The sequence below is a fragment of the Danio rerio genome, chromosome 25 (genome assembly GCF_052040795.2).
Source record: "Danio rerio strain M-AB ecotype USA chromosome 25, GRCz13ab, whole genome shotgun sequence".
Classification (NCBI taxonomy): Eukaryota; Metazoa; Chordata; class Actinopteri; order Cypriniformes; family Danionidae; genus Danio; species Danio rerio.
In genome coordinates this window covers 7644335-7659265 of record NC_141045.1, presented here as the reverse complement: position 1 = coordinate 7659265, position 14931 = coordinate 7644335, and the positions used below count along the sequence as shown (strand labels likewise).

The 14931-nt window shown below is 38.1% G+C and overlaps 1 protein-coding gene and 1 long non-coding RNA gene across 8 annotated transcripts in view; one reads left to right on the top strand and one right to left on the bottom strand.

Moving 5' to 3' along the window:
- The window catches only part of LOC147830775 (uncharacterized), a 148450-nt gene that overhangs the window by 88624 nt on the left and 44895 nt on the right, over nucleotides 1-14931 (bottom strand). The gene's annotated exons all lie outside the window — the stretch shown is intronic.
- Nucleotides 3879-14931, top strand: part of cspg4 (chondroitin sulfate proteoglycan 4) — a 130344-nt gene continuing 119291 nt past the window's right edge. For all 3 annotated transcript variants that reach the window (XR_015525905.1, XR_015525904.1, XM_087311343.1), the window contains exon 1: nucleotides 3879-3994. Coding sequence is in view for 1 of the 3 variants with exons in the window: in XM_087311343.1 (XP_087167469.1) it covers nucleotides 3922-3994 (73 nt within the window). In the remaining 2 variants the exon portion in view is untranslated. The remainder of the gene's footprint in view (nucleotides 3995-14931) is intronic.

Below are 14931 nucleotides of genomic sequence, written 5' to 3'. Positions count from 1 at the left end.
GGGGAACTCACTCAAAACTTCCATTCCCTCACCTAAAAAAAGGCGTATATATGTATAAATAAAACACCCCCACCCCACTCCAGTCTGTACCAGTCTGTATCTATCTATAATATATATAAGATGCAGGGCAGGCACGTGCACACATAGGGCTCAACCTGTGCAGAGCACATGCCCTTTTTAGTTTTGCATAGAAAGTGCCCTTCCAAAATGATCAAAAGTGCCCCCGCGACGCGACACACCCTCGGTCCCGCCCTTCAGTAGGCGCGCGATAACACCGCTCTTGAGTACGCGCGCGACAACACAGCTGATCAGAACGCGCGCGACAACGCCCCTCCACACTTCCCGCCCGTCACAGCGTCTAACAAAGGGGCGGGGTGTGTGGTGACGTCCCCGGCATCCTCGCCCCTTTGTTTACTAGGTGGGCGGGGAATGCCAGTGACCGCTGTGTACGGATAAAATCAGCGGAGCGGGGAGCGCTCTCTTTCCCTGCTCCGCTGATTCTGTCAGTGTACAGCGGTCGGCGCGGGCCACAAAATATTGCACTGAGGGCCGCAAATGGTCCGCGGGCCGCGAGTTTGAGACCCCTGCTTTAGACAAATGAAAATGTAAATCATTATTCATATAGACAACTATATTCTGCTCTTGGAAAAAAAAGCTATTTCATTACAGATAAAATGTTATTTACTGAATTCAAGTATTTCCCTTGACTGTGTTCTTAAAAATGGCTTTAATGTACTCTGGAGATTCTTAAAACCCTCCTCAGCATTTTGGTTTTGAGGTTTCTTGAGTGCATACTGTATGCGGATGTCAAAAATAGTCACTGAATACACTTCTGCAACTTCTGTTTTGTTTTGTGTGTCGCTATGCTGGTTACCAGGGTGTTTTGGGTGTTAAAAATATCTCTGCAGACAAAAAGGTTTTGCAGTGATGCCATAGAGACTGACACCACTATGACACACTAAAAAAAAACATATAAGGATTTGCTGAAGATACTTTTGGGTCTGGGTGTGTGTGAAATAATCTTCATTTAGTGTAACATGTAAAACCTATGGGTTTGAAGGAGAAAGTGTACAAATGTAAATTGACGATTTATATTTTGGGGGCAGATAAAGCCTTTTAATATCCCATCAAATGATTTATGTTCTAAATATGCCTGACATGATTTTTTATTTTACTGCACACAAACTATTGTTACACATAATGACTTTAAATGGCATTTATAAATGTCATTATTTTACTTCGTAAACATAAAATTGAATAAAAAATGTACTTAATTTAAGACAGTATTGCACTTTTAACCACTCTTTCCACACTGTAAAAGATATCTGTTAATTAACAGTTTCCATATGTTTTTTTTTTATTTCACAAGTGTTTTCTGTTTATTTACGGTTATGAATTGCATTATGGGACCTTGATATCTGCTTTGTTGACTTTTTATGTTAAAAATTCAATTCTACAGTTTAACCAAGTGACTTTTATTCACATCTAGAATGTTTGAAATACTATAATGTATAAGAAATAATATAGAGAGCATTACTCGGACCTACATATGTTTCCTTGTCATCTTCACAGTCAAATGGACTCGCCTTCTGTTTAATAATTGGCTTATAACACTGAACTGGAAAAATCCTTCTCCACCCAGTTATGTACACTGGATGCATGATCTGATGCAGTCTTTTCAAATAGAAAAGATTAGGTATACAATTTTCAGTAATACTGAAAAATTTGACACTATTTTGCAACCCTTACTCTCACATTTAAAAAAAAAATTTAATTAAAAAAAAAAAAAAAAACATTTTCATTAGCCACAATTTTGTTGATGGAAAAATATATTTGCATAAATTTGACGTTGGCATGGTAAAACCACTTGATTTAAATTATGCGTTGTGTCCACATGCCTCCTTAACTGTTTGTTTGTTTGTTTATTTATTTATTTATTTATTTATTTATTTATTTATTTATTTATTTATTTATTTATTTATTTATTTATTTATTTATTTATTTATTTACTTTTTTATTTGACATGACTTTTTAGGGGCTCAAAACTACCAAACAACTTTGGCCCCACCAAACTAATTATTTCCTTGCCACAAACTTTTAAAAAAATGTGTAAAACAAGCTAAATAAATAAGCAAAAATGTTCCTAAAAAACAGCAAAGTTTTGCGCAAGGAAACGGGAGTGTTTAAGCACTCGCAACTATAACATCAGCTATATATATATATATATATATATGTGTGTGTGTGTGTGTGTGTGTGTGTATGTATATATATATATATATATATATATATATATATATATATATATATATATATATATATATATATATATATATATATATATATATATATATATATATATATCAGACTTATTAGCCCCCCTTTGATTTTTTTTTTTTCTCGGCTAGAATAAGAGCAGTTTTTAATTTTTAAACACCATTTTAGGGTCAAAATTATAAACCCCTCTGATCTATTTTTTCCAATAGTCTACAGAGCAAACCATCTTTATACAATAACTTGCCTAATTACCCTAACCTGCCTATTTAACCTAATTAACCTAGTTAAGCCTTCAAATGTCACTTTAAGCTGTATAAAAGTGTCTTGAAAAATATATAGTCAAATATTATTTACTGTCAATAAATCAGTTAATAGAGATGAATTATGTGCTGAAAAAATCTTCTCTCCGTTAAACAGAAATTGGGGAAAAAAATAAACAGGGGGGGCGAATAATTCAGCGGGGCTTCAACTGTTCATACATTATCTATTATTTTATTTTATTTTTGCCCTATTTTACCTGCACCTGGCTTAGTTACGAATGGAAAGTGGTTTTCCTTCCTTTTTATTATTTTTTAATAATTTGTATTCTACTGCTGTATCTTTTGCATATTTGTATTTATATATTTTTCTGTATTACTGTAAGGCCTAATATGTGTTACTTTTATATATAATGTTATATTATCTTATTATTATTGTTATTTTATTTCTTGTGTGTTTTGTATTTTTTACATTGTTCTTAATGCAAGAATATATTTTTCTATCACTTAATTTAGAGAAAAAGAGAACGTGAGCTAATTGTTTCTGCTGCTAGATTGGAGCAGTTGATGTCTTGTGATTCTTTGTATTTGCTGCTGTGACGCTCTGACTAATATGCATCAATAAAACAATTTAAATAGAAATATTGAGAAATAAGTCTAACATAACAGAAAAAGTACTGGAAGTTAGTTACAAGGTATTTGTAGTATAATATATAACACCAACCCAGACAATATATCACTTTAAACTATTAAAAATGTTAACAAAAGTCACTTTTTTGAACTTTTCAAAGTTAAAAGCTTTTAGAAGAGAGATCAAAGTCTCATAATGCAATTCAAAAGCATAAATAAACAGGGAAAAATAAAAATATTAGTCAAAAAAATACTCAAACTGCAGTGTATTACAGTGTATTTAATGCATAAACTATAGAATGACTTTCTTATAAAACCTACTACAGTAATCTTATTTTATCCTTTTGTAAAGCAGTTCAAGTTTCTTCATGACATTATAGAACTTTTTATAGCTAATTATTTCACATCAGCACTTCCATCAAGATTTAGAGAAGCTCCATCTGCTTTAATTCATTTAACTGAAGCTGAATCATTTAACAGTCACCGAGGATGGAAATTGTGAGTGGAGAAGCACGAGAAGGAAGAAAAAGAGGTGTAGTTTTATTTCTAGAGGGGCGTTGTTGCAGGGCTGGGCTGGGGTGTGTGGCTGTGTGTGTGTCTGTGTTAGTGGCTGGATTTCTCTTTGCATTTAAGGAGCAGGGGGGGTTCAGGGTATCATTTTCATCCACGTCCGTCCCGCCCCCTCCATGAGTACACCCTGCACGCTCTCCAGGTCCCAAAGTGGCCACAGAGACTCAGAGACTCGGACTAAAGTGGCAAGATGAGCGCCCCGTGTCCGCTCCTGTCTGCCCTCTTCCTGGCACTCCTATACCTGCTCCAGACCACCAATGGAGGTAAGACTGCTCAATCTCATCCTTTCACAACTTTTACAGCTGATTTAGCTTACCATCGAGTCTATCAGCAAAAGTTTCTAAAAGTTGCATTGCTTTGAATTCTGCCAAGAAGCTTCCAACGTCTGAAAATGTGCACTCACAAGAAAACTCATTCATACTCCTGAGGCTGGAGCGTGTACAATAAAGCCACAGTTTTTGGAGACCCCTCCTTCTCTGGCTTCCGTTGAGGGCTCATTGGGCAGATCTGAGGTCCCGAAAAGAAAGAGTCACTTTCAGAGGTGTGGATCAGCTGCCCTACGCACAGATGTTCCTGCTTTTCCGCTTCTTTTTGCGGCGCCTGTGAGACCTGCAGTCTAATTAGCGCGCCAGTTAAAGTGGGACTGAAGTGAGCGTTGTTCGGTATGGGGATCAAAGCGTGTCTGCGTCGGCAGCTGCCCCGAACTCACATGATAGCAGAGAGAGCAGCAGAATTGATCTAGTGTGTGTTTGAGCTGGGAGACGGTCAAGAATGTTTTGGCATCTGCATCCTGTATGAGGGCCATGTGTGGAGATAGAGTGCTTGGAAAAAAAATAGTGGGAAATTGTGGTTTGGGATGTGAGATGGGTGTGGCAGGGTGGGGCCAGGTGGGCGTTGCTGGGGCAGATTGGGCGTGGCACCGTTTTCTGACTGCGATGGTTCGTTTAATGGTCATTAGCATATTAGAATTTGTAGAAAAAGTAAGGAGGAGCGGGGATGAAAGCAACAAAGCGATGTTCTTGAAGCCCTGACAACATTTGATTTCCAGGCTATAACAGTACATTCAGCATGCAATCCTTGATGGAGGTACCAAATATCAGCTAATTTTGGGGCTGTGTCCCGCATTTAGGTCCAAACTTCTGTTTTTAAGTGCAGAAGGTAAATTATTGTGGCTTTTTTCGTATTATGGTGGCTTAAGAAAGCCAACATACTGTTATACTACATAAACTTAGTTTACTTCCATCTTCTTCTTAGACTATTTTAAGAACGCATCTCCTCCTAGACCGTTCATACTACAACCACCAAACTAACTCCAAACCTCCAAACTATGTTGAATTAAGTTGCTATGTCTTTTCCAACTGATCTGATTTACGGTTTTCCGAAAACTGACCCAGGGAGTTCAGAAAAGTCCCATTGACTTAACATTGGACCAAACTTTGTGATATCATAATTTTGCGCCAGACTGTCATGCAGACTTAAGAATGGCCTCATTTAACTCAGACTCACTGATGACCTTTCAACTTTCTAGCCACACCCGAGCAACCACTTACAACACCCTACCAACTGTCCCATAGACTTTCATTGTTAAAAAACTGCCATTGACTTTACATTGGACATACTGACAACATGCCAATATACCAATCTATACTAGAAACATACTAACAAACATACTAACATACTAGCAACATGCTACTTCTTATTAAATTCATGCTAACAGCATGCTAGTTTATACTAGAAACATGCTAGCAACATGTTAATGTATGCTAGAACCATGCTAATTTATGTTAGCAACTCCCTAGCAACACCGTAGCAATGACCTTTACTTTTTTAGTTACAAGTTGTGTTTCTCTTTTCATGCATCACACTAATGATCAATCTACATGTTATTTAGTGCAGTAACACATCCTAAAGTTTGCAATGTCTGGGTTTCTCAAAAGAAAATCAGGTTTAAATGGCAAGAGTTCCTGTGAGGATGAAAGTAGCACTGTTATTTCTGTCCCGCTGCTAACAGACAAACCTTATTTTTTACTTCCACATTAGAGTGTTCAGTGTTTTAATTCATATGTTTTAAAACATTAATGCATATTGCCAGTAATAATAAAAAAATATTCAAAAACTATAGAAAAGTTTAACATGTTGCATTGTTATTGCTTTTGAAACATTTGATGGAGCTGAAATGTAAAATGAAAATGCTGTTTTATTTATTTATTTATTTTTGCAAAAATAAAGGACAAAATATGTTTGCAGTGAACATAGTCAGATATATTTAAAATAAACAAGATTAAGCCAGTAAATCTAGCAAATATTATTGTGTTCCTACTAGTAACAACGTAACAATGTGCCGGTTATATTTAAGTGAAGTTTTAAAAACTAATTTTAAGAGGAGCCCGTGATATGCTAGATCGCAGCTGGCCTCTCATCCGTAATCGGTAATAATCCAATCAGACTGATTCAAGTTTACAATAACAGACCAATTTCGCCCCCGCTACTTTAACTTAGTTTTGAAAGAATCCCCCCTTCCACCCCATTTCCTCCTTTTCCTCCCTTTACCAGGGGGAGCTCTCGAAACCTACCTGATCTCGAGCCCCCTTATAGGCTTATTGACCAGGCTCAATTATCTCTATCTTCAGGTTTCCCTCCAGGGACAGCATCCCAAACCTGCTAATAGCGTCAAGCAATATGTACGTGTGAACTCTTGAAAGTGAAATTACATTAAAGTTGTTCTATATTTGTTCAAAATAGCACCAACATTGATAGAGCACACTTGTGAGTTAGTAACCACAGCAAAAACATATTTTTGTCTAAAAGACTATCTTTTAAAAATAGGTTTTTAAGAAAAATTATAGTCCCCTCACATGTACAGTACATTACGCATGTATGTGTTATACATTGTAAAAATCGGTTATTTGACTTAATTAAAAAAAAAAAAAACTCTTTGTCTTATAAATGTTAAGTAGACAAACTATGTGCAAAATTATAAAAGTGGTAAAGTTTCTATGTCATGCCAGATTTACAGGGCAGGCCAGATTGACCATCAGGCCACAGGGACATCCCGGTGCTTCTTATGGCCAGTCCGCTCCTGGCTGGGTTCACACCAGATGTGGCATGCACAAATGAATTGTGATATTCTCACATAAATAAACCTGTGAAGATTTTGAATTTACTAGCTTCATTTGAGTAAGAAATTCACTTCACAATAGACATGGATTCGCTTCATGGGCAGGGTTTCGGCCCGCCCGGTGACTCTAGTTTTGTTGCTAAATGGCTAACATGGATTTTATTGAAAGATTAGCTGTGATTTATGTGATTTAGGAATGCTGAAAAACAGCATAGATTCGTTCAGTGCCATGTTTGAGTGCACTAGATCCTTTCAGAGGGGCACTCAGAGTTCTTAAACACCTCCAGAAGTGTGGTGTCACCCGGAGGATTTCCCCTCGGGACAACAACTGCAGGAGCTACATCATAATCACACCCCTATGAGAGCAAGCTCCTGATTGGTTAATGTGGCACGAATGTCCTAAAGTTCAGATTTTCCAACTCGAGCGTATCGCACCCTAACGCTTGATTCATACGGGATTCAGTGTCAACGTTTGACAGAGGGCAAGTCTGAAGTTGGGGCTGACGAGATCGCCATAGCAGCGTCAGCCAATGAAATTAGTATCCAATCAATTACTGTCTGAGCTGGTGTATTTGCATAAAGTGATCTGATTGGCTGACGCTTCCGTTGGTGCTTGAAAAGTTAAGAAGTTTTCAAGTTCTGCAGCGAGCAACACCACTGAACAGCACAGACGGATTCACAATGCAGTTTGGCAATAGCTGACATCACCCATTTAAAGTGAATGGGAAGTGTTGACGCTGACACTCTGTGTGAATGGGGCGTAAGCGCGAAACGTGCAAAACACTCAATTCACACCGAGTCATTCGCGCAAATCATGTCGCAGGATGTCTATTCGCATCTTTGCATTGACATGTAAATCACTCACACTTGACGCTTCATCGGCGTCTGCTGTTAACACATTATAATAATGGTTTTGTGGTCCAGGCTCTGTCAGGGTTCTGCCACTCTGGTCCTGTAAATTCTTGTTTTGGTGGCAGAGTCTGGACACTAGCTCTGTCTTGTCCTGTTTCTGTCATTGTGTGTGTCTCTGTGGGGGGTCTGCGTGTGCTCTTGTACTCGTGTTTTTGTTTTGTTCTGTGGGCATTGCGCTGTTTCATTCTTAGCGTCTTCGTCTAGTTGGTTTCGGTTTTGGTTGACGTTGAGATGAAACATGCGCGTTGCATATGTGTGAGCGCAAGGTAAGGGGTTCATATATTGTGTACTCGGGTCTTGCGTATATTTGTGTTGTCCAAGCACATAGCTATATGTTTACACTGTGGCCACGTGCTTCCGTCCTGTCCTGTTATTGGGAATGCGTGGTTGATGAGTTCTCTCATTGGCTACGTGTTCTTGTCCTGTTTTATGTAAGTACATGGCTTGTGTTGTCTCTGTGTCATTGCTCTCCCGTCTATTGTCTAGTCCCACCCTCCTTGTTAACTCATTATTAGTTAATTATGTTTATCTGTTTGTGTGTTAATTTAGTTCTGCATATAATCTCCTCATGTCTGCTGTCCTGGGCCAGTTCGTCATTGTATCTCATTGCATGTTACCTTGTCGTGTGTCTGTTCCAGTCTTGATCCCTGCCAGCCTGTCCAGTTCAGTCCAGTTTGGTTTGTTTATTTGTTTTGTTAATGTTTTCCCCCTTGGGGTAGTTTGTTTTGCTGATTTTGCCTTTTTATTTGTTTTATTGTAAATAAATACTTTATTCACCCTGCACTTGGGTCCTCGCCCCTTTTTCCCTTCACCGTACTATGACGTAAAGATCACAGTGAAAAAAATTCAATTGACTTTTGAATCTACTGAAATCTATTTTTATTTACAAAAATGTACTAATTATCGAATGCTGAAGTTTTTTGACAAAAAAGATTTTGTTTTTGTTTTGTTTTTTTATTTGGGGCGGGGTGTATTAAATAAAGAAAATAATCTTGGGTGTGGACTTGATTTGCTTACATGATATCAACATACTCAAAACTGCATAGTATTTTCTTTAAAATTTGAAAACAATTGCTTTTTAAAAACTACTTTATGCATCACACAATCATTATTTTGTTACAGTCCAGATAATAGGACAAAAAACACATAATGCACCTTTAAAATCAAGATGAAATGGAAGAAGCGTCAAATCTTTTCCCATGTATTGTGGACAGACTATAATGTTGATTCTCCCCATTGACTGTTGATTGTATTCGACTATAAAAGGATGCAAACGTGCATATATGCATGAATAAATCACTCGCAGTGTGCATTTAAATAATAGAGAAGCTAAATTTTCATTTCATGGTCACTTGAGAATGAATCATAAAGCATCAGAGGCCGTGATTGCCAGTGTGAGTCAGGTTTTTTGGTATTACTGATCAGTATCATTGCTATGAATCTAAGGTCTGTAGCCATGGCAACACACAACACAAACAGGTCTGTGAGCTGCTAAGCATTTTAGGCGATACAAGGAGTGTGTGTGTGAATGCATGTTGTGATTGCAGAAGCGCATATGTTTGAGTCCGGGTAGTTGGCAGGGTAATAAATGTTTGTACAGCTCTGCACATTAGATTAATAAACATAATATTTGCATTTGTAAATTGATGAGATTAGATCGCCGGTCTCACAGAGCTGCCGCTTCCCACGCGACAAGGGGCGTCTCAAAAACAGAAGGCAAACATTTATCTTTGCTGATCTCTCAGCGGTCTGCTGTGTGTGATCAGATAATGGGACGAATGTTTCAAGGTTTTTTGGATGCGGACTTTGAGTTGATGTAACACCCACATTCTGGAAGTCATAAATCTGTTTGTTCGTTTATGCTACTACTTTTAGGGAAAGACTCATTCTCAAAACCACACAGAATTGCTGATTCGGTTCCAATTTTGCTTGAGATTGATTCGTTTCTGATTCATCTGCTTGTAGTTCTGTTATAATGATCATTTGGGTTGCTTTTCAAATGCTGTAAGTATCATAAGAGTGATTTTTAGGCTGCGATTAAATTGTTCACTGTGTATATGTTTGATTCACTGAAACAGTCTGATCGTTTGTTCACATATTGAATAACTCTGGTCATTCTAAATGTATATGGTTAACTTAACAGGACTGATTCATAAGAATCATTTGTTCATGAATTGGATAACAACGGTCTCTCTGTAAGTGTATGATTAACAAAGCAGAACTGATTTGTTCATGATTTGAATTGCACTGGTCAAACTGAAAGTATGGTTAACTGAACAGCACTGATTCATAAGAGTCATTTGTTCATGAATTGGATAACAATGGTCTCTGTAAGTGTATGATTAACAAAGCAGAACTGATTTGTTCATGATTTGAATTGCACTGGTCACACTGAAAGTATGGTTAACTGAACAGAACTGACTCATAAGAGTCATTTGTTCATGAATTGAACTACTCTGGTCACTCTAAATGTATATGGTTAACTAAACAGAACTGATTCATAAGAGTCATTTGTTCATACATTGAATTACTCTGGTCACTCTAAATGTATGTGGTTAACTAAACAACTGACTCATGAGAGTCATTTGTTCTCATATATTGGATTACGAGGGTCTCTCTCTGCTGTGTATGGTTAACTAAACAAAACTGATTTAAAAGAGTCATGTGTTAATATATTGGTTTATGATGGTCACTGTATGTGTACAATTAACTAAGCAGAACTGATTCATAAGAGTCATTTGTTCATGTATTGAATTACTCTGGTCACTCTAAATGTATATGGTCAACTAAACAACTGATTCATGAAAGTCATTTGTTCAGATATATTGGATTATGATGGTCTCTCTCTGATGTGTATGGTTAACTAAACAAAACTGATTCATAAGAGTCATTTGTTAATATATTCGTTTATGATGGTCACTCTCTGTATGTGTACGATTAACTAAGCAAAACTGATTCAGAAGAATCATTTGTTCATATATTGGATTATACTGGTCACTCTAAGTGTATGTGGTTAACTAAACAACTGATTCATAAGAGTCACTTGTTCATATACTGGATTATGCTGGTCCCTCTGAATGTATATGGTTAACTAAACAGAACTGATTCATAAGAGTCATTTGTTCAAACTTTGGATAAAGAAGGTCTCTCTCTGTAGGTACACTATTAACTAAGCAAAGTACGGTTAACCAAGTCGGCGTCCATCTTTGAAACACCTCTCGGGCAGTATGCTAGGCCATTCTGTCTGAATGGAGAAACATAAAATTCTCCAAAACTGCTTGCCAAGCTTACGAATGAATTTCATATTAGGAATCAATAATACAATTAAACAACAGCTGTCTATTTAGTTTCATTTCCAAACGTCCAAATCACACAAAATCTGCAGAAACTCACTTCTGGTTTGAGCCCCTCCCCTGGAGTATCATCAGTATATAGCTATCGACGACAAGACAAGACAAACTAAATGGCATGAAATAACAATTTGAACCAGTTCTGAAACGATTCAAGTAGTAAAACTACTGTACTTAGAAGAACGTCTTTTACAATTTAGAGTAAAGGAAAAAAGATGAGTGTAACACTTGTCCAGACCTACTCATCATTATAAACGTATTTTCGTTTTTTTAGTTAACTTAGCATTGAGCAAAATCAAAGAGAGTGTAAGTTTTTGACATTAGAATGTTGAAGTGTGTAATTTAAATATCGTCCACGGTGACTTTTTTCTGTCAATGACAGCCGTAGAGCCCTGAAACCCTGCACGCTTACCTTCCAGTCTAGCTTGATTGACAAGCGGCCACAGTTTGTTCCGAGTATCTCTTGTGCGTTGCGCCAAGTCCTCCGTTATTTCAGCCTGATCTCACAAGGAAACGTAAGTATTTTACGTTTTGTTAGTTTAGTGGCTAATTCGTACGAATTCGTCCAAGTTCAGTCGTATGAAAATGTACGATTTTAAAAAGGAGGCGTGGAACCCAACCCCACCCCTAACCCCAACCGTCATTGGGTGATGAGCAAATCGTACTAAATTGTACGAATTAGATTGTACAGATAAATACGAATTAGCCACTAAATCAAAAAGTTATGATTTGCCATGAGATTGCAGATCATTATTCTGATATTTTTTTGTTTGAGGATTTCGGAGCGCTTCGCATCGGTCCAGATGAGGTCACTGTGCGTACGAGACATGAACTGCACAATAATGCGATGAAGGATGTGTCACATTTTTCTTCCCGAATCTGTGAGCAATGTCAATTGAGGATTGCAAAACATCAGTCAAACACGGTGAAACAAGCCGCAGTATTTCCATTACCTCCATTTTCACGTTTTCTCCTACTTCAGGGATACCAGCAATGCGAAGATTCCACTGCCTTTTGTACGTCTCAAGCTCGTCCAACTTTTCCCAGAGTTGTTTATTTTCTGTTTTTAAGGATGTAACTTGATCATTTATCGCACTTGATTTGGCAACGGCTAAGTCAGCTTTGTTAGCAATCGTGTCTATTTCAGACGAGTTCAGTGATGCGGCTCGAGTTGTTTGAAACAGATTGTTCAATTGCCACCAATTTCTCCAAAAGATTGTCTTGTTTTTTCCCCAAAATTTTTAATTGCTTCCAAGAGAACTGCATTAGATGGCTCGGCTGTGTGGCGTTGCATCTTTGCATGTGGACTCTTCGTCTGAGTTTCAGGTAGTGTTGATGATGATGAATCAAAATCGTCCTTTTCCCCTGTTGTTTTGGTATAGTTATGTTGTCTCTTTACTGCTAAAGCGTCTTCCATAGCAAACTGTGAAAGGGCTTTTTCTTGTTACTAGACCTATATCAGATGGGTAACAGGCGAGCTCAGTCAATGTTCATAAAGCCACTTGTTGCACACAAAAACAACCACTCTTAAAAAGTAGGGTTTATAAGTACCATATTCGTTACGCTATATATTATTATACAGTCATGAGGGCAAGGTAAGTCAAGAATTGCGGATAAAGTTTTAGAGCTACTAAAACCACGTCTTACATAGGCACCATCTTGCCGCCCCTGATGTTCATTATTTTCACTACACTGCATGTCCATGCAGTATGTGTTTGATTTTATTACAAAATATATAATAAAAAAGCCAGTAGGAGTCATTTGCTTGTTGTGTTTTTGTGTGCGGCCAGGAATACTTTAAATCAAAAGATATTTCTTTCCAATATACACTTTTTAAAATAATATGTCACTCGCAGCACAAGTAAAATATGACTTCTGTGCTGTTCTGCCGTTTTTACAGTGGCTAGATTGAAATTAATCAAAAAATCGTATGTTTATATCATTTCTGTCTCGCTAGACGGCTCTTGGCCAGAATAAGCAGCCGTTCAGCCAGACTTTATGCTGATAGTCAAACGTCTGGCTATGCGAGACTAACTCTACTCCAGTGGTTAAGGTTGGGTCTACACTGTTCCCATCTGCAGTCCCCATGGAAACCTGCCACCCACACAGGAATCAATGCGGAAAGTTTGCTTGAGACTTTCCCTCCTCACTGTCCTCCTCAATAAATGATCTGTCAGTATGAAACACCATGCACACACACACACACACACAACCTCGACAATACCAGACCGTGGGGAAGACTTAAACTCCACATTCCATATTCCTGTCATTTCATATTCATCCAATAGAATCTCATGTGGCACTGTGGAGACTGAGGGTTTCTGGGTTTTATATACGGCAGGGTCTGGGCAGTCGTTCCCACTGTGGCTCTCAGCCAAATCACTGTCACAATAGATCAGGCTAAATTTACCTTCGAAATCATCACTCAACTATCGGTCCATAAACACACGCACACCCTACAGGGACATCACAGTGCTGTATGTTAGCATTTCATCCTCTTTTGTGCGCCAGAAATTCTGCATTAACCCTGAATAAACTCTTTTGGATTGAAATTGACTGTGAATGGGAAGTCAGGCATTCTTATGTTTATTGCTCATATACTGTATTAAACAACCCCCAACACTTAAAGGAACACTTCGGTTTTCTTTTGAAAGTAGGCTAGCTTTACAATTTCCTAGAGTGAAAGAGTTGTGTTTTAACATTTTTTTTAATTTTTAATTGACTATTTAGTCAATCTCTGGGTCAAACAAGAGCACTTTTAGCTTAGCATAGCATAGATCATTGAATCAGGCTAGAATATTAGCATCTGAAAAAAATATTAAGCGCTGCCTAAACCCCCAAGGATCAAAAGAAGCACTATCCACTAACTAAAGATGCTGCGATCTTTAGTCTCCTTGTTAGTGCGCCTGCCCTGCATGCAGGAATTGATGGTCTGAATCCTGTTCAGAGTAGCCTTGGGTTTGAGGATAAGTGTAATGGGGACCTGCTGGTAGAAGCTGTGCAGAAGCCTTATTCCTTCAGCCTCAGAAGGAGCATTAGCACCCTTGTTAGTGTGCCTGACTCTGAGCAGGAATCAGACCAGCAATTCTGGCAAAGAGTTGGTGAAGACAGGACTAAGGCTTTGTCACGGGTCAGGTAGAAGATGGTGTGCAAGTATACAAGTCCTCCGGTTTTTAAGGAGGTGCATTAGCAACACACTAAGGGTTGCAGTTTTTAGAGATCCCCCATGCCAGAATCACTTGGTTGAATCCTGGTTAGAGTGGGTTGAGCAGAACCAGAGGCTTTATATTGGTGCTGTGACCCTAAATTGGTGCCGTGACCCAGATGGCAGTATGGTTTAAAGGGTGTAACATAGATAACCTTAGGAGATGTGCTAGTAAAACTTAATCCCCTGTCTGGGAAGAGGGCTCTGAGTTTGGAAAGGCACTCTAACTTGTGTTATTCGCCTTGTTGTGAGGGAGATAATGAGAGATAAGGCTCCAAGCATAGTGTCAAGCCCAGACTCAAAACTATTTAAATAAAGGTTTAAAGGTGTGAAAATGGAGGGTGGATGGATGCTGAAATCGAGAGATAATGGAGGCAGGACTTGTTTGGTTAATTATAAGGGTTTGGTCTTATACTGATTGGATAATAGAATGATTGTCAATGATGAATTGTTAAATCGTCAGCGCAAGCTCTGCTCAAAATTAGTTTGTTTATAAAACGTCATTACACAATCTCACGGCAATTAGTAACTTTTTTTTAGTGGCTAATTCTTATGAATTTTTACGATTTCATTCATACCATTTAGTACGATTTGCACATCCCCAATGACGTTTGG